Genomic DNA, 19219 nt, shown 5'->3' with positions numbered 1-19219 from the left:
CAACCTTTGTGCAAACATTTTATTTTTGGGCATAAGCTTGCTTTTGATCAAAATCAAATACAAGAATATTAAATAATGCAAACATGAGCTGCATGTGCAAATAGGTATTTTAAGACAACTTATCGTCAAGTGAAGGCAACAAGAAACAACAGATTATGTGCAACAAGCACCATTCACAAAAACAACTATGGGTGTGTTGTCAGAAAGCCAGTATTTATATTTCTGGAAGTTAACTTTACATTGCAGGAATTATATTACCAATTGTGTGCAATACAAGACAATATTTATTGTAACTACATGGCAAAATGAAAAAAAAAAAGTTTAACTAATTAACAAAAATTTTAACCTGATCATTCGTAAAATAAAGATGCTCATTTGCACACACAACTATGTATTTCTTATAAAAACATAAAACAAAACATTTAAAGTGAATGAAACCATGCACAGTAGTCTTAAAAACATTTAAATGCATTTATTTTACAACTGCTAATAAGAAACCACCTCCCCCAACTACATCAAAACATTTTATCGATTTGATCCTATCCCTAACATAAATAGTAAAGTGGTCCAAAGGAAGTTCTGATTGCGCTCACTAAAAAAGGTACAGTCCACATTCAAAGCATGTGTAGCATCCAACAATTATCGAGTATTTGTATAATTTATTTGATAAATTTAAACTTTGTTTGATTTTACTTCTCTTGTGCTATACAAGAATACATAAATAAAAATAAATAACCCAACCGATGGTCTGTGTTCAATGCCAAACCAAAATTGGATACTTTCGTTTGTCATTTATTAATTCTGAAACAATGTCTTGGAAAGAACACATGCTAGAAAAGGGTTTAGTGTATGTCGGTGATTTAAAATAGTTTGACACGTGTCACATCTTGCATCGAAGCTGCAGTTGGAAATCAAATTCCAATTCAACCGTGGCGCTACCCTTTCTTTCAAATGGACTGCATTGTTGACGAATACACAATGGAAAATGGCTGTGTCGGTCAGTGTTATGAGTTGCACTATATAACCCAGAAAAATTAAGTTTTACGGTGGGTTAATGTGACCTAGGACCATCAAGCAGTATGTAGAGACAAAGGTTTCCGCTAACATCCCTTGATATTGTTTGGCTGCGGCAATATCGACAAAATAAAAAAATTACTGATCAGTAGCCTTGATTCGTCTTCTAAAAAAGGAGATGTCTTTATTTGCTCATCGACTAGCCATCATTACACCTCCTTCTAGGCCCCTAGCCCAGGAATAATTAAATTCCCGGCATGAAAACCTTTAAACGTGCATTTTTGCTAAGGTAAACCTATCTTTGTAGCATTTGAAAACATCCTCCATCTCCAGTGAAAGGATATGGCTAGGGCATGTTCATAGACATGGTGAGAGCGGAAGCATCTGCACTCCTGGGGTCCTTCACCCCAATAATGAGATCATTGGTTCTCCTGGTCCCCTCCACCAGTGACAAGACACCCGTCCTCTTCACCTCATGGCCTTTGGCCTGTAGGACCAAGACATCCTCCTCCAGAAACTCGGCTGGATTGAATGAAGATACATAAAATTCAGGATGAAAAGTTTGAGTTAAAATAAAGAAGTCACTGCTGACTGAGGTAACGCCAATAATCTAAACATTGGGTGTGTTGAGGTTCTACAAACATGCTTAAAGTTCATACTCACAGTCCACCAAAAGGGTGTTTGGCTGTAACTGTGGGTGGAGTCTTCCATATGCTAAGCTGTCGCTCAAGTTCTTACGGGACGACAGCACATTCATCAGCACCTATGAGATCAGAAGACAGAGTCGGAGATACAAGGAAATATGTCACAATCAAACAAGCCAATAGTATTTGACTTGGGCATTGATCTATTTAATCTTGTAAGTGATTGTATAACCTGTGTAATGCTGCTGAGGGCCCTCTCTCCATTGGAAGATCCCAGGGCTACATAGGTGCCACACATCCCCACTGCAGGTCTCACAGCTGTGGGCATCAGAAAGGACATGGGCCTTTTTCCAGGCTCGATGTTGTTGTGCTACAGTTACCAGGGCAGATCGAGGACCAAAACATTAGAGATTGCTCAAGGAGTTTGGTCAAGTGAATTCATTAGGGAAATACGTAAATGTTAACATTACTGGGTTATGCTCCGACGTCTGTGTTTTATTTGGCCAGGAAAAGGCCAGGATCTGGCTATTTAAAAGGATCCCTGAAGAAGTAAGTATCCCACTTCCGAATGGCTTGTTCACAGAGCTACACAAAAACAGAATTAAAACATTAAAATGCAAATAATAATGCATAATAAAGTTTTTATTTTTTTTCCAGGGTGGGCATCATTTAAACCCCAACCCAAGTAGATACAAATAAGCAACTGAAGCTCATCAGTACCCCATGACGGACACTATGAAGTCGTCGGGCCCCATGACCATAACCTGGCTCGCCACTCCTTCTTCCTCCAACGCAAATGAAGGTGTGTAATGACCGGCAGGGAACGCCTGAGTGTCGTTGATCATCTCCCGAAGCCGTGCAGCCTGGGCCTTACTGGCAGGAAGAACAAACCACATGAAGATAATACCAATTAAATATGCGCCAATGATTATTACCGTCAAACCTATGAATGAATAACCAATCAAACCAAGAAGAACCTACCTCAGCATCTCAGACACTACCTCCAAGACTGAACCGTTGTACATGGGGTCACCAAGTCCGCTTGCAAGAGCCAGTGCTATTTTCACAGACTTGGAGAGGGCAAGGAAAAAATAATAATCATCAATTCGTTTTCAAGTACATGCACTATCGGTCAACAGTCTTCTCATCACAGACAACAATACTTTATTTGGTGTAGTGGATCATTGTAATTGCCCTGATTTTACTGAAGAATCCATCCATTTGGTCTAATTCAACATTTTAAAATTGTGATTCAAAACATTGATATTCATTCATTATTCATTGTGAGCCACAACAAGATTTTCACTGGCCTTATCTGTTGACCAAAGTATTTCGTTTTTACCTGTACAAAAATAATTCATGTGAATATATAGAATGTTACCTCTGCTATCCAGTGGTAGGTGCTATTCCTGGGCACCTGGTTAGTAATGTTGTAGCCTTCCAGGATGTTGAGAGCTGTGATCAGGGCCACGCCAGCATGTGGGGCTGGGGCCGCCATTACCTGGTGTCCTGCACAACAAGAATAAATAGGCATGATGATAGGCAAGATCGTACGAGTCCATTGAGAAACGCCTTAAAATTAATGAGTCAACGATTTTTATTTCCATATCTTATCGGAGCTGGTGTTTACCTTGATAGACGACCTCAGCTGGTTGCCTTAAAGCTGTGCTGTAGGTTGAAAAGTCATTTTCAGACACCACTCCTCCCCTTGCTTGAACCTTTTGAAAATATATCATGGTACATGTGAATCAACCGTCTTCTGTTTAGCGACATTCATTAAAAAATTTGATATAGAACCTGAACCACATGTTAAAACACACAAAGTACTAAATTGTGTATCCCAATATTAGTACAACTGCAATGTTTACAGATTATAATACATAATCTATATGGTTATATTTTATCGAGAGGTTTCTTCTGATTCCAATCCCTATTTCGATTTCAGTAATTGCGGGTCTTGATGCAAAGGATGTTCCTATACAACGTTAAAAAATAAGAATAGAATCATCGATTTCTATGGGGAAAAAAATCGACAGCAGAGACTCACAGCAGCAACCATTTCTTGGGTCAGGTTTCCACTGTAGAATTCAGAGATCCCCTTCGACGCAATCTCATCCAAGATGGCCGCCAGATCGAGCCGTCGGGTGAAAAAGCCTGAGATGGGAGGCTGGCCGTTGGGTAGGAACATCTTCATGAACGCTTCTGACATGCTCTGGTTCTTAACTGCAGCTAAAGCTTCAGCTATGGAGAAAAACAAAATGTCCAAATTTGCCAAACCGAATCTTTACTGCTTGATACATGCATGTTATACATCTTTTCATCGTAACGTTTATTGGGGACATTTGAAGTGAAATAGCAAGGACAATAATGCTCACTAGTTAGTACAGATTGACTACACACCCAAATCATGGCTAACGTTGAAGCCATTTCTGGCCACATCTGCTGCCAATGTAACGACATCCTTCCATGGCAATCTGAAATTGTAAAGGTCATTCAAGTTACACTGGGTTAACAATACTTGAATCTTGTGTTTGAATATTGAATGTGGCCAACAAGCAAGAAAGAGTGGTTTGTTCACTGCCTTGAAGGCTTAGGCCATGGAACTGGCTGAATAATTGCATAGCATCAATGTAATTACACGCTGACACTACAGGGAGAGGTTTACATTGCATGTTCACTGAGCATAGCTTCTGATTACAGAGCGACTACAACTGCGGAAACCCTCAACCGTGTTTTATCCAACACCATTATCGAGCATGAGCCCATTTCAGCCCAGCACTTAGCATGGTAATATAAAATTAAGAAAAATAAATGGGCCAAAAAGATGAACCAATAGCCTTTTGGGACGCCCCTTCGTACAGGAAAAAACAGAAATGGATGGTCCTGTAAACAGGAACCAAACACACACTCAACAGGTATCTTCCCTAAGTGAGTTTCAGTACCTGCCATAGAGCTGGTGAGCCTCGTGCATTCCACTGAGCATGCCCGGTACGCCCACAAGCAGGCCGGGCTAAAAGGGCCAATAGGAAAACAGTCACTGACTAGGGTTGTAATACAGTTCAGTTTAACATGTTATGCCTCACTGGGGCATGATACACAAACAAACACATCACAAATACATTACAAATTACTTGTAAAAGTTAGTACAGTGACCATGGCGTTTGCAGAGGATTTAATAAACACTCAACCTTGCTGCCCAAGTGCTGCAGGACCAGCCCTCCAATGACTTCTTACCAGGCCCCGTGGCCAGGCGAAACAGGGTATCTCACCCCCAGCTTCCGGCTAGACAGTTAGCAATTTTAATGGCTCAACCGGCGAACCACCATATTTTCAATATGGCTGCAACCCTCTGGGATTTGTGATTTTGGCAGTTACATCAAGAAACTTGTCAAATCTCAAGTAAAATCTATTCAGGTCATCCGATAAATCCATGTAACTATCCAAACAACATATGGATTGGTTTGATTATTCTGGCCTGTTATTCTATTCTATTCTCAGACCATCCCACAATGCCTTAAGATTTGTTCTCCTGTACGTCTCCTGAATTCTGTCCTTATACTGTAATTTGGACCTCTTCATTTGCAGTTGGTCCTCATTCCTCAGATCTCTTTATCAAATCCACGAAGGAGCCATTTGTTTTGTTGCAAAATCTTTCATTATATGTTCGGATCAGCCATTGTTAAAGGTATTTAAAAAGTCAAAATGAAAAGACAATCAACCATAAATGATCCAACTTGTAAGCTTCTGAACTTGTATAGCATATTTATCATCATGATTTCATCTACATATTTTCCTATCCATGTATGCCAAATACCAGACATATGTTAATGTCCTCTACTGCCCAACTTCTATGAAGGCTATGAAGGCAGGCATATTATTTTGCTTCTCCCTACCGTACAATGTTTGCAAGGAGCCAATGCACAGCTAGCTAATAATGGGTGTTGACACTTGTGTATAATCTAAAGAGATCCTCAAGGATCAATTTACGTTCCTCCTCCCTCTTTCCCTGTGACAAAATCCTGTTTTACTTGTTATACTTACAATGAAGCAAGTAAGACATGTCCTTTCCCATGCTCTATGATAATGTGGTCACGTACAAGAGTAAAGCAACAGGAACGCAGTAACCTACCTTCAGCTTGAAGCCTGCCTCCAGCATTTCCTCGCTGAGAGACAATGGGGAAGTCTCTCGGAAGTCAATAACCTGCGTCTGGTTCTTCCGGATGTCGTGGACCAACATCACCCCGCCGCTGCAGGGCACGTCCACACAGAACCAAGTCAGACTGCTGTTGCTTTGTGCCGTTTCAGGTCAAACTAAAACACAATCGGCGGAACTCACCCTCCGATCCCAGAGGTGTGTGGGTGGATGACGCCCAGACACAGGGCGGCGGCGATGGCCGCGTCCACACTGGATCCCTGCCTGGCCAGGACGTCAAAGCCCAGGGATGTGCACTGGGACACATCAGTCACCACTGCCCCCTGGTTATAGATCTACAAACAGCAGCAGAGGACGTTGGAGAGGTGGTTGGGAGTTATGTGCGTGTGTGTAAGTGTCCGGCAAAGGATACGAGTCAAGGCAAAATAAAACATTCAAGGGACAGCAAAACAGACAGACGGTGCACACCTGTGGGTCTCCAAAGTATATCTGCATGATGAGAGCAATTGTGACCCCTGTAGCAAAGGTGAGACACGCGGTGATGATGACCGTCAGTCCGTCCCGCTGGCAGGCACAGCCCTCTGCTAAGGGGTCCACGGTGGTCTCCTGGAGGGGTGAGATGTCGTGGCTGGCCAGGTCCGAGGCCGACGACGGGAGACGCTGCAGACGTGCAGACTTCAAAAACCCATCTGGGTCTGTGGAAAAATGAGTTTGATTACAAATTAAACAAATCAAACGGTTTACGTAGATGATAAGCAATGCAATGGCACTATTGCCATAGTGGGGGATTGCAGACAAAGATGTATGGCAGGGAATGCTCTGACCTGTATCTTGGTCGCTGAGGCAGTCATCATCTTTGCGAGATCTGAGCGCGTTATCTCCAGAGAGCACCTCGTCCTCTGGCAGCCGAGGGAAGCTTGTGATGCTCATGTAGTCGACCGGTGAATACGCACTGCCTAAAGTTGTCTCCTGATTTGCGTCTTTATCTGCTATAGGTCCACTTGGATACCCTGCATTTTCGACTGCCGGATTGTACATGACTAGTTTGAGACAAATACAAATATGCAACTGCTATGAGAAGGTGGAATGCTATTACAGGTTTATGATTTTGCCACCAAAGAATGGTTTAGGCCACCGCTCTTGATCAGACACTGCTGAATCCAGACGCTAAATGATTTCTCGGATGAGGATGATGATGATGATGATGCATATTGTTTGGAAGATCCATGTGCAACATCTGTGGAGGGTCGAAAACAGAACATTTTGCAGAGGCAACAGACTCGTTAAAGCCACTTCTTGCCCGCATGTTTGTCATGACATTCAGCCACGCCGATCTGCTGTTGAAACACGATAGCAGACAGCAAAAAAGAATAGCGAGAAATAAAACATTTAAATGGGGATGTACGCCATTCTCTTTCAACAGATGAACAGCTGACATAATCTATTTGGGGTAGTGCGCGTTGGATACTTTTTTTAAGACGACATTCGGTAATGCACAACTATTACATAATTTACCACTTGAAACACAACTCGAATCACGGGATGATACACACTGTCCATTGATCAGATGCTCTTACCGTCTCGAAAAGCAAGCCTCCTCCGACAACTTGAAAGCAGCTTTTATTATGGTAAAGCAGGTGAATTCAGGAGAATTTGGCCCACAAATCACAAGCTACCGGATCCATGACGTCAGGACGGAAACGTCACCGCGTTAAAGACGCACTGACATGCTGTCGAGGCGTGGAAACCTACAATACAGGCCAACCACGCTCTGCCTGTGCTACAGGTATATCCAATAGGTGTTAAGAGTTACAGTGACTCAATGTTTTGTTACAGGTATATCCAATAGGACATGTTAGATTTACAATGACTCAATGTTTTGTTACAGGTATATCAAATAGGAGGTGTTTGAGTTACAGTGATTCAATGTTTGTAGTCATACAGTACATATATAAAGGAATGTTGGCGTCATTAGAAGAATACAGCATCTCAAAAAGCGTACTAATCCTAACCCGCCTAATCTACCACTGAAACCATGTCCAAGCATTTCAACACGGGCTATCCCCATGACGGCAGAGGGAGGGTTATTTTCATTTTGAAATTATCGTAATTCTAATGCTCAATTAAACAATATATATTACTTATGGCCAATTCTAATCTTATAGACAATAATACAGTTTCTCTCCTTTTCAGATGGGATCCGGTAAAAACATAACCCCGGTTTCGCTCCTCAGCAGTTAATACATCCAATCGCACAGCAACTTTATGGCATATCGTTTTCACCTCAAAATACCAACTTTCGTTCGTATGGTAAAACTGGCGACGTCCTGGCAGATCCCGATTAGGTTACTAAATTGCTAGAGAACGTTGTTCTAGCCCACCAGCCAGTCGTCTTGACGTCTCGTGCAAAGTTTCCAACGCTCAAATTAGCGTTGGTCAGGCCAAATATTTGAAATTGTGTTTAGTATAGGCTATGTGTATGTTTCACTGAATTCCTTTCAAGCAGAGTTGCAAGGAAGGAAAGTGGGTGAATGGATGCTGGGTCGACGGACGATGGATGGTGGATGGATCGATGCAAGGCCGTTTCTGGACTATGCTCCTGCTAACTTTTCAGAACATTTCAAGTGAGTGGTATTTTAGGGGCAAATTTATTTTGAATTTCAATGACCATAAGGTCTGGGTCTTTTGACCAAGGCCGGATCTAAACAGGCGGCCGAATAGAATCGACACTAATGAATGGTGATGGATAGATAAAAAAACAGATAAATAGGTAGAAGTGGTTATGAATCCCATCTTTCTTCACTGCATTCTCCTTGCACGCAAAAATAGAGAGACACAATTCAGGTTTGAGCTTGAGCATTTATTGTTGTTTTGTTTTTGTTAAATTTTCTTTAGTTTCTTTTTTTTTTGGTGGGTACCTGTGTTTTCTAAATGGATGCTTGAAAACCCCATCCGTTGGTTTTGCATAGGTCTCGCCTGTCAATGGACGACTGTCCTTTCGGGTCAAGGGAAGTTCAGTACATCACAAAAACCATGCAGAAATAGTGAAAGGCACAATCACCACAGATATCAGATACACCAATTTTGTAGGTCTATTTGTCGTTTTTTTATTGGGGAGATGTGTACTCTATTAGATGTGACACGGGGCCTGAACCCTGACATGTTTTGAAGCTGCCATCATTTCAGGGACATACATATATAAAACTCCCCAGACATTCAACCCTTTTATTTTTTAAAACATCTTACAATGTGAACAACTCTTCTAATAACTATATTGTAAACTACAAGCTTACTCCATTGTATGTTTTTTAATTTGATTTATTTTGTTGCAGATACTTATGTTTGAATATGATTTACCTCTGACCTTCTCTTCCTCTCTACACGCACACATCTCTCACACCTCATTGGTTCAACCCACTTGTGAGCAACCACTTTCTTCCCCGTAGTATTGGATGACAGAACCTAGCCTTCCACTAAACATACACCACACTGCACACAACGCCCTTCGTTAACATTACATTGGTGAGGAAGGGGAAAGAGAAAGGGGGAAAAAAAACAAATGAATAAAACAGAACATAGTGGTAGCTCTCTGTGATGGTAAAAAGCACCCACGCCCACTTGTGATCTCTCCTCGTCTTTGCCTTTGATTTTTTTCATTCTTTCTGTGTGACAGCTTTCTGTTCATACACCACAGGCACAGCTTGTTAACCTCCGAGGCACAATCATGATAGAAACCCTCGTAGGGATTAAGGCAGCATTAAAAATAATAAATGGAGATCTTTGAGGTTGTGGGCGTGTACATCAGTGTCCAACCCACTGAGCCACTGGACTGTTGAGACACATGACACATTCATAAACTAAAGAAAAGACAAATATATAATATTAATAATTATATCATAAATTATTCTGAATAAAACATAGCCATTTAAAGGAAAATTGGCATTAGTTTAAAGTTTGTAGATTGTGATGACGAGGTAAAATAAAATATATATGTCTCGAAAGAACTGGAAAGGGACGGTAATTTCCAAAACTAGCTGAAGGAATCCTCCAACTCAATCATTATGTCAACGAATCCTCTACCACCGCTTCCAGAAAAGCAGGAGGCCTATTGTCCTTTTTTTGTCTTCCACTAGGGGGCAGTGGTTGCTTATGGCACAAATACTGTGAACCTAGCCATGTTCCCAAAGCTCAATGCAGGACTTGAAAGTGGAGTGAAACCCACTTTTGGCCATGGAAATAGATAGTAGAGGTGAGGCAGAGAGAGGATTCCCTCCAGTCATGTTGGAAACCCCTATGTGGACTGAAATCATGACAGGCTTGACATAGGAGCATGACAGGTTATTTACAGAGACAAATAAAATACCTTTGTCCATATATAATCTTTTTTTGTGATTTTTTTAGATTTAGCATGTTATGAAACATTCTCTCTTACAGACAGTTTAATTAAAAGAAAAAAACTGAAAATAAATCAACAAGCACACTGCACACAACTATAAATTTGACTCACAAAATGTATAACAGTGCAAACTTACATCCATGTCTCAAATAATTTACATTGGTATATATTCATATACACTTCAGCACCATCGTTTACTATTGTTGTTTGAATATATATATCAGTTAGCTAGGTCAGGTGGACCCTGTTACGGCTAAATGTGCTGTAAGAGAGAGAAAGGAGCAAAAAAGATGTGCGTTGTGAGAGAGATGGAGAGATAGAGAACAAGAGAGAGAGAGAGAGAGAAAGAGAGAGAGAGAGAGAGAGGCCAAAAGTGCAAAAGAAAAAAATAGAGAGAGCCTGTCACCAATGAAGGACAGCCTGATCAAGTGTGTGTGTGTGTGTGTGTGTGTGTGTGTGTGTGTGTGTGTGTGTGTGTGTGTGTGTGTGTGTGTGTGTGTGTGTATCAGGGGCGGATAATCTCATGTTTCTTCTCATCGTCATCATCCTAAGCATTGTGTTTGTCTGCAGTGGTAAGGGATACATTTAGTAAATCTTAGCCATTTCTTTTTGTGTTTTCACGGATGTCACAATATTAACAACACACGCGCACCACTGGGATGACATGTGCTGGGCTTTTTAAAAAAAATAAAAATCTTTCTGGATTTTTCAGTTCATTCGGTTAAAATAACGTTAATTAAAAGTGTACTTTCCGTGTTTCTCAGGGGGAAAGAATGTGTAAAGTTTTGAATATCCTTGGACATCCAACGGAGAACGAATGATGTCTGAATGAAAGATGATGAACAGAAAACAATGGTATAAAACTGCCCTCCATACCACTCTGGACCTCCTTTACCCTGCCCTACATTGTAGCCTCCTGCCATGCCACGAGCCTTACATTTGGTCAAAGCTTTTGTCAAGTATATCTTATACGTCTCTTACACAGACACAGAAAACGAGAGTTCATGGTGACATCATGCTAGCTATTATGTTTTAGAACCACCTTATTAATGTGCTGGTTGTTATTGTTATTAATCCTATGCCACCTGCTGGTTCCTATAGTGATGTCATCACACAGACTCATTAACAAGGTTGTTAACTCATAGGCTGCACAGAGAGCCACAATACACTTACTTTATCTACCTTATCTAACCACACCCTCCTCTTGCAGTATCAACTAATGCAACTCATTGTATTTTTGTTCATCCTCTTCCCATCCTCTACTTTGCTTATATCTTTCAAACAGCGATAAGAGGTGAAATGCCAACGGTTGTTTCAGATTAGTAAATTGACTACCTCTTTTTCATCTCAGCTTCTCTTTTTCTAATATAACGTGATATATTATCATGAGAAGAGGCCAGTCCAACACAAGAGAAGCAAATTTCTGGCATTTCCTCCTCACTTGCTGCATAGTGGTACATCCCTCTTACTCTCAAAAACAAAAAGAGAATGAGGTTTTGGTACAATCCCATTAAATCTCAACATAACATTACATTATTCAATCTAATGTATTTTACTGTACAAAATTAATTCTGATTAACAGAGAAAGTACACCCTTAATTTTTTCTTAGAATTAATATAACTACTGCCACCAATCGTAAACAATAATATCTGGGATAAAATAAAATCAAAAATATTTGGTAAATGAACATCCTTTAGGTTTCAGTTGCAGGGTAAATTGAAAACAAACTAATATAATACTATTTTATTAAAGTCCGGGGACATTCATATTTATATTTGTTGTTTTGCAGATCTACAGTGACTTTAAACATTGTATTACATTCCTAATCATTTTTTATATAAGAGAAGAAAAATTAACTCAGAATATTTGTATTGGGTGAATGAAGCTAGTGCTAATTCGGGGTGACAATGTAGCAGTTTGTGACTAAGCCTTCAGAGCCTGGGGTGTATCTGTCTAGGTGCCATCTTCTGTATGTGAATGACCTTGTACAGCATGTATGTGTACCCTGGGTGTGACTATGATCTAGAAATGCCTTCAGAGTAAACGGCCCTCCCCGGCGAGGACTAATGGCAGACGCTGCGGTTTCCGGGCTGGTGTAGGAAGGTGTTTCTGGCGTGTGCGGCGTGGCGTGGAACCTGCTCCCTGACGCGGTTCTGGCGCTGGATGCGGTTGCGACCCAGGTGGCGCCTCTCGATGCGTGCCTTCCCGCGCTGGACCCGTGCCACCTGGGTGACCTTGGCCAGGGCTCCGGCCTGGGCAGCGGCTCCACGGCTCGCCCTGGTGGGCATGGCGGGAGCGGCGGGCTGGTCGGCTACCCTGCTGCATTGTGGGGGGGGGGCGGTGGAAGGGGGATGGTTAACGCGCTGATCAAAGAGACGGCATCAGCGTGTGTGTCAAGGCGGTGTCCGAGCTCCTACCTCATGCTGCCTGCCAGGCTCACGCTCTCCTCCCCCACCACGGAAAGGTTGCCGTTGGAGACCATGGAGAGGTTGTTGGGGGAGACGTAGACGGACATGCTCGGGTGTTCGATGAGCAGGTCCTCCATGGGGCTGGCCTCGGCAGTGGCGCCCTCTGCAGTGAAACAGGGGGGAGGGGTGACAAACCAACTCTCATCCATGCAGCCTCTTTCCGAGCCTGCGCTACTGCTACCGCCCCCACCGCCGCCACATTCACGCCCGGATCCGGGGGACGCGGACAGCGCCGACCCTTCGGCCCGTCTGGACAGGGTCCCGGGCGTCGAGGCCCCCGGGACCCGGGGCCGGGACTTGGCACACGGGCCGAGCGGCGTCTCGAGCTCTCGCGCCCGGCCCCTGTGTGTCCTGCGACGCTTGAGAGGTGGGCGGGGCCACTCGGTCTCTGCGAGTGTCGTTTGCATGTTGTCCTGACGGTTCGGTTGTACGTTGCCCGGACATGATTGTACCACCCGCTCACCCTCAAGCGGGATCGTGCAATCAGCTTCCACTGAGAGCACGACGAGGGGCAGATCAGGGATGGTTTGACCAATCGAGGAATGGTGTTTAGGGGAGGGCGGGCGTATTGCATAATTTGATGCATAAGGTTTGAGAAAGCCATGCAGGGCATGAGGGGACAATTTTAAGTGGGGCACGTTCGCACATACACACGCACACACACACAAACCAGTGTGGGGAATGTGAGGTTGTATGAATAAAAATTGGTAGGGGGAGGATTGGGTAAGGACACAACACAGAACATAAACGTAAGAATCATATCATTAGTTATGTGTACCCTCTAAGCTCCTCTTTGTTATGTCCTTGACATAATGTTTGTCTTGAGAGGTATGTTTAAACTGCAAGGATCATTAAAATGGCTTTTTACTAAAGGGCCTAAAACATTATTTGCAAATTTATGCAAATATATTTATACATTACCTTTGTCATGATTGTGATCATAAACAAAGAGGGGAGGGGCAGATTTTCACAGACAATCACGTCCACTTCCATCACAAGAGAGAAACAACACTGACCGAATGGTAGCAATAGTGTGAGATAGCACTCCTCTGAATTAAAACCCATTATGCACCCCTTTCCGTCACTCCTGCCCATCAATAGCTTTTTTTTTTAAACGTGCGGTGGCTTTGACATTCGCTTTCACAGGACCCCTCCAACCTTGTGGTGGCGGGTGGATGCTGGGTGAATTGAAAGGGCTTGGGTGGTGGGAGGGGGGGACTCACCAGGCAAGTTGACCAGCATCCAGCCCTCCTCGTCTGCCTCCGTCACACAGGGGTTCTCCCCCTTCAGCTCGGCGGCCACCTCCTCCACCTCTCCGAAGAACAGACTGCTCAGGCGCTGGAACATGGCTGCTGCTCTCCCTGCTCTCCCTGCTGTCCGATGGACCCGGGCCCTCTGATGTCTCTTGGTTTTTGATCCGCTAAACAAAGCTGTAGCTGCCTTTTGTTTTTTTGGTCTTATTTATTAACCAATTTTGTTGCTTGTTACTTGTGTTTGATATATTTATTTAATTTGTTTCCTAAGCTTGCTCCGCTGCTGGATCCCTGTGCTTGCTGGACAGGAGAGTGCAGGCTTCCGTAGTGCAAATGTAAGGTTTCACTTGGTTTTGAAGCAAAGGCCTGAAGAAAGAGGAGGGGATGAGGAAGATTGTTATTATGGAGAAGAGATGTTAGACAGTCTATTCCACCGCTCAGCTGTCTATTCGCTGAAATATAATGGCCCAAGGCTCAATGCAATACAACAAATAACAAATCAAACAGAAGAAACATTTACCTTCATTGAAAGAACATTGGATTGAAAATAATAAGAATAATTAGAAAACGGTCCATCCCTTCTTGAATTTTGACAAACATTGTAAAGTAGCAGAGTAAAAAGTATGTATAGGCCAACAAAAATAAGCCCTTGTTTTCATTGAGACCAATAAAGAGAAGGGAAGTCCAGTTACAGTGAAAACCATATAAGAATGAGGGACAAGGGCAGAAATAAATGAGGCAAAAGACCTGGCCTAGATCCCAACATGATGATATAACTTCACACAGCTGGTGGAACCGTTTCGGGTTACACATAACATAGAGGTCAAGACCAAACCATCTTAACAGTCCTGGGCTGTACAATACCATACTTACGGTCAGTCTGTATGAAAAGGTTATGTGAATGTTTGGTGAAGCGGTTTGGGGAGTTTGAAAGAAGAGACGTACATGGACGCATGTCTGAAAAGTGAGACTTCCTGCAATTATTTGACTGGTCGCCATGGTGACACTGACAACAGGGCAAGTCTCTTTAGCAGCAGTGTCAAGTAGGCCGTAGGCAGTTTCGCCTTCTGGAAGTTTATTAGTTCCTCAGGCAGAGAGCATCGTTTACCAAGAATACAATTAATAAATAATATCCTTAAATAAACACGCATTGATACAGGGTTGTTTTCTGCTAAAGTATCTATTTTAAGTTATTTAATATTGCAAAAAGATTAAAAAAAAAAATCGTATTCCGAGAGCATACTCAGGTCGTTTGTTTGGTGTAGGATCAATAACAGATGAATTTCTGAAAATAAGAGGACCCTGCACTAAAAAAATCGAAAAAACGTTTCTTATTTCTCTGCTCCCTAGCCCCCTAAAATCCTATTGAATTCCAGTTATGTTCAGAGCTCCCAGCCTGCCCCTTTAACGCTGGGAGGAGCATAAGTGCGCAGGAAGGGAGGGGGGGTAAAAAATAAAAACAAGACTTCAGTGACGAAACAAATCCACGTCACTGAAGCTGCAAGTAGGCTCTGCCTCATATACAGTATAATGGTTAGCCCACCGAGCGGCAAGAGAAAAAGGGAAAAAGCAAGAGGAAAAAATAAAGAATTTAGGGTTGATGGCGAAGGTACAGACCCTTACTACACTATCCGTCGTTTTCTCTGTTGAATAATACCGAATAATACGATTCAAGCATATTTCTATGTACAGTGAAATCACTTGACATATGTCATGGAAAAAAGACTGCATCCAGCAGCCAATGTTTACATTTTTATATGTAAAGAAATTCTAGAGACTTCTTGGGGGGGGAATCTGGCCTGTATTCAAGTCTTTAGGCTATTAAGGTTAACCATGAATTATCCTGTAAGCTTTCAGCTAAGGGTCAAAGCAATGACAGTTTGGCTCAGCTGCAGAGCAATCACGGAATACACAGATAATGCCATGGGGATTTCATAGCCATATAACGTAATCGCTCGATTGTGAAATTAGAGCATATTATGAGTGATAAAGCAACACTCGTCAAAGACCTGATTGAACAATATATTCAGTGCGATCCCCAATAGAAGGATTGGTCGGGGGTTGTTATATTTTGAGAGACTGGAATATAGATCACTGAAGCGTCTCAAAGACATCATTGCTTTGAGAAAGACGACAAGCGAATCTCTTGATCCACAGCCTACACGATGCAACGATAAACACATCAGCAACTGTCGACTGTCAACAACTGTAAACAGGCATACTACTGTTGTGTCGTCCATGTATGCGTTTGGTGTTATGCTTGTGGGCCACATCTGATATATTTTTAGGCCCGAGAAGGGTGCACAAAACAGTTGTAGTTTGACACCACTTTAGCTCTCAACCTGACCATAATCACGCAACACCAAACGTAATCGAGTAAAAAAGAAAAGGAACATCTTACCTGCCTTTGTAATATAATTCAAGTTGTAAACGTGATCTCACACACAAAGTAGAAACGACAACAACTCGTAAAGCATAGCTTTAGGTAGCCTTTAAGTGAGGTAGTTATAACACTATAATAAAAAAATAAATGGCTTTCTTCTCAGAAGAAGGACTTCATGTAATATTTTACACCGACGTTTCTCTTCAGATCAAAACATCTGCAGCTTTCCTATTTTTCGTTTATTCCCTGCAGATCGACGTTCTGTTCTGTTTACTGCCGCCTCCAGCTGATCCTCGGATCAGAATGTAGAACGTACAAAACAGCTGATTGTGAGATCACAATACACTCTGAAACGCCTTTTTCCCCGCCCCCTTCACGGTTCGACCTATCAGAATATTACACAAGACGCAAACCGGGCCTCTTTATAGAAACCGAGTGGGGGTTGGGAGAAACGAGCTGTCACCCTGCACCCAGATTGAGGCTCGGACTTTTCCCACAAACGGATCACCAGGGTCTTGTTAATGAAAAAAAAAAAAATGGGTTAGTTGTTAAGTTAGTTTGCAAAAAGTATCGTTACATGATTGCATTCTTAATTGAAATCGTGAGCTGAACAGTTCAACACATAACCACCAAAGCTCCGGCTTTATTAGGCCTACATAGAGGCAACTCAACTACGAAATTGTACATTTCCATTTAAGCCTTCTTCAATTGGTTCCATCCCTTGATCACATGATTTATTGTTATACATAGTTAAATCCATGGAACAATATAATGCTTCAACGCGGAGGTTTATTGCATACTTGGGAAACATTAAATAGTTTGAGCAAACATGGGCCTTTATTTGATTGCTAGTGATGATGGATATTTCCATCTATGTAAATACCGTTGCTGTCCCCGTGGTTTATAACCATGACAGCTTCATTGTCAAACATAATAGCGCCTCAGTAGTGCAATCTTCGAAGTGTAGGTTTCGAATTTAATTTGTAAATAATAACTTTCCCCTCCCCTTCGCCGTCTTCCATTTTCTGCTCCACATCTGCTGGGCCCGCCGACTGTCCGTCAAACCAGGCCAGCCAATGAGAAAAGCTTTATCTTCTGAATGCAGCACTCGAGGAGCCAATCAAGGTAGGAGATAGAAAACCATCTGCAGGCTGTCCCACAAATAATCCGTCGCTACTAGTGTCCCATTATTTAAAGACACAGCTAACTGGTGAATCATCAGTGGTCCGTTGTGGCGCATAGAGAATGTGTGTATGATTGGTTTGTGTGTGTTTGTTGGAACGGGGACGGAAGGGTGTGTGTGTGTGTGTGTGTGTGTGTGTGTGTGTGTGTGTGTGTGTGTGTGTGTGTGTGTGTGGGGGGGGGGGGGGGGGGTATTATGTGCATTATTATTAACTATGCAAGAGTGGTCAATGTCATGAGCACCAATAGCCACGCATTTATTTCCAAAGATAAATTTATCTTTGGAAACACGCATACAGACTACTTAATCAGCATATTTTTTCTACTTGTTTTTTCAAACTTGTGACCTCACCAGAGGAAAATAGATAAGGGTGAGAGAGTGGGAGTCAGAGAGAGAAAGAGAACGAGCGAGAGAGAGTCATATATATATATATATATATATATATATATATAGAGAGAGAGAGAGTCAGAGAGAGGGAGAGGGAGTCAGACAGAGACTTGAGTTCAGCGACTAAATACACTAAATAAACAGGAGCTCACTCAGAGCAATATGATAAGGTTTTTGTGCTATACAGTTACCAGGTGCTAAGCAACTTACCCACAAGCGCATGCCCATATCGTCCTCTCGGTGTTATGATCATATTCCTGCCCCAGTACCTCAGTGCAGACCAACCTTTAGCCAGGACACCCTGTCATGCTCTTCATGTTGGGTGTTTCGGATCAGAACGGAGTCCCAGTCGCTGTCCTACCTTTAAATCGTGTCTATATCTTGCCATGCTCAGAGTTAAAAGCATTCATATCTGTAAAAGGATTGGGATATTCACAAGAGAAGAAAGGTCATGGATTATTCAATGCTCAGCGGAGTAGAATATTAACACACCAGGATGACACACAGAGACGTGTTTACCTATGTCATGACCACCTTATGACATAAGTAAGCACCTTCACCTCACATCACTTGCTCCGGGGGGTTTAGTCTGAGGACACCTGCTGGGAAGGGCTCATGTCGTTTTGCTATCACTTGTTTTTGATGTGACCTTTACCTTTATACAGGCATGTTGGTACAGGGCTTCAAACAGGATTCCTACCCTTTTCAAGGGTGCATTGAGCACTAGGGGAGAGGTCACAGCAATGTCCTGCCAGTAGGACGGGTCTCTCGTTCTTTTTCTGACTCTAAGACTCTGACTCTCTCTCTGTTTATATGACTCCCTCTGTTTATCTGACTCTCTCATCCTGTGTGTGTGTGTGTGTGTGTGTGTGTTTGTGTGAGTGTGTGTGTGTGTGTGTGTGTGTGTGTGTGTGTGTGTGTCTGTATGTGTATGTGTGTGTGTGTGTGTGTGTGTGTGTGTGTTTGTGTGTGTGTGTGTGTCTGTATGTGTATGCCTTTGTCTGTGTCTCTGTCTGTTTCTCTGTCTTTGTCTGTTCCGGACCACACAACCCAACAGCTGATCCAGGGTGGAATGCTGCTCCGTGCTCTTGATGACCCGGCATGTGAGTAGCATGCAGCGTGTCTCACCAGCCACACCCCTCAGTACAGCTGTTGTTTGTCAACACAGGAAAAGGCGGGGCTGGAAATGACGACTGTGAAGGCCTGTTTGTAGACCACCTCTCCTCCTGAGCACACTTTGAAGATAAGGCCAATGATAGCTAAAGGAAAGGGCCCAGGTGTTTCGTGAATTAAACTGGGATGTTCACCATTGCATTAGGCCTGTATAGTATCACTGG

General features: G+C 42.7%; 2 protein-coding genes across 6 annotated transcripts; both read right to left on the bottom strand.

Moving 5' to 3' along the window:
• Positions 1–4: 4 nt before the first annotated feature.
• LOC132455495 (glutathione hydrolase 7) lies at positions 5–7547 on the bottom strand. Of its 3 annotated transcripts, none has more exons than XM_060049360.1 (16): positions 7389–7547; positions 6636–7048; positions 6280–6506; positions 5995–6146; positions 5788–5905; positions 4601–4668; positions 4059–4132; positions 3706–3899; positions 3289–3376; positions 3040–3167; positions 2640–2728; positions 2379–2531; positions 2129–2243; positions 1891–2028; positions 1678–1777; positions 5–1536 (listed from the first exon to the last, which is right to left on the bottom strand). In XM_060049360.1, the coding sequence occupies exons 2-16, from the start codon at positions 6847–6849 to the stop codon at positions 1361–1363; spliced, it is 2034 nt and encodes a 677-aa protein (XP_059905343.1). In that variant the 5' UTR covers positions 6850–7048; positions 7389–7547; the 3' UTR covers positions 5–1360. The 3 variants fall into 3 exon arrangements, with proteins under 3 accessions (XP_059905343.1, XP_059905351.1, XP_059905357.1); XM_060049368.1 differs by having other exon boundaries at positions 6636–6851; XM_060049374.1 differs by having other exon boundaries at positions 6636–6833.
• Positions 7548–8650: 1103 nt separating this feature from the next.
• LOC132455516 (tumor protein p53-inducible nuclear protein 2) lies at positions 8651–16641 on the bottom strand. 3 transcript variants are annotated; one of them, XR_009525268.1, is made up of 5 exons: positions 16331–16641; positions 13900–14295; positions 12626–13169; positions 12213–12527; positions 8651–11031 (listed from the first exon to the last, which is right to left on the bottom strand). XR_009525268.1 is itself a non-coding variant. In XM_060049378.1 (4 exons), the coding sequence occupies exons 2-4, from the start codon at positions 14021–14023 to the stop codon at positions 12272–12274; spliced, it is 924 nt and encodes a 307-aa protein (XP_059905361.1). In that variant the 5' UTR covers positions 14024–14295; positions 16331–16641; the 3' UTR covers positions 8651–12271. The 3 variants fall into 3 exon arrangements, 2 of the variants coding, with proteins under 2 accessions (XP_059905361.1, XP_059905364.1); XM_060049378.1 differs by having other exon boundaries at positions 8651–12527; XM_060049381.1 differs by having other exon boundaries at positions 8651–12527; positions 12626–12779; positions 16331–16635.
• Between the last annotated feature and the right edge of the window lie 2578 nt (positions 16642–19219).

The sequence above is a fragment of the Gadus macrocephalus genome, chromosome 1, assembly GCF_031168955.1.
Source record: "Gadus macrocephalus chromosome 1, ASM3116895v1".
NCBI classification, from domain to species: Eukaryota; Metazoa; Chordata; class Actinopteri; order Gadiformes; family Gadidae; genus Gadus; species Gadus macrocephalus.
The sequence above is the reverse complement of the archived record's forward strand: the minus strand, read 5'-3'. Positions and strand labels throughout refer to the sequence as shown.

What these genes read in the sequence shown, in the direction of transcription:
- LOC132455495 (XM_060049360.1), bottom strand. Translation starts at nt 6,849, where the DNA reads ATGTACAATCCGGCAGTCGAAAATGCAGGGTATCCAAGTGGACCTATA. An exon ending in AGCTGAGGTCGTCTATCAAG is followed by an intron (nt 3,168 to 3,288) that starts GTAAACACCAGC and finishes CTTGTTGTGCAG; the next exon opens with GACACCAGGTAATGGCGGCC. An exon ending in AAACACCCTTTTGGTGGACT is followed by an intron (nt 1,537 to 1,677) that starts GTGAGTATGAAC and finishes CATTCAATCCAG; the next exon opens with CCGAGTTTCTGGAGGAGGAT.
- LOC132455516 (XM_060049378.1), bottom strand. Translation starts at nt 14,023, where the DNA reads ATGTTCCAGCGCCTGAGCAGTCTGTTCTTCGGAGAGGTGGAGGAGGTG. An exon ending in GATGCTGGTCAACTTGCCTG is followed by an intron (nt 13,170 to 13,899) that starts GTGAGTCCCCCC and finishes TCGTGCTCTCAG; the next exon opens with TGGAAGCTGATTGCACGATC. An exon ending in AGCCTGGCAGGCAGCATGAG is followed by an intron (nt 12,528 to 12,625) that starts GTAGGAGCTCGG and finishes CCCACAATGCAG; the next exon opens with CAGGGTAGCCGACCAGCCCG.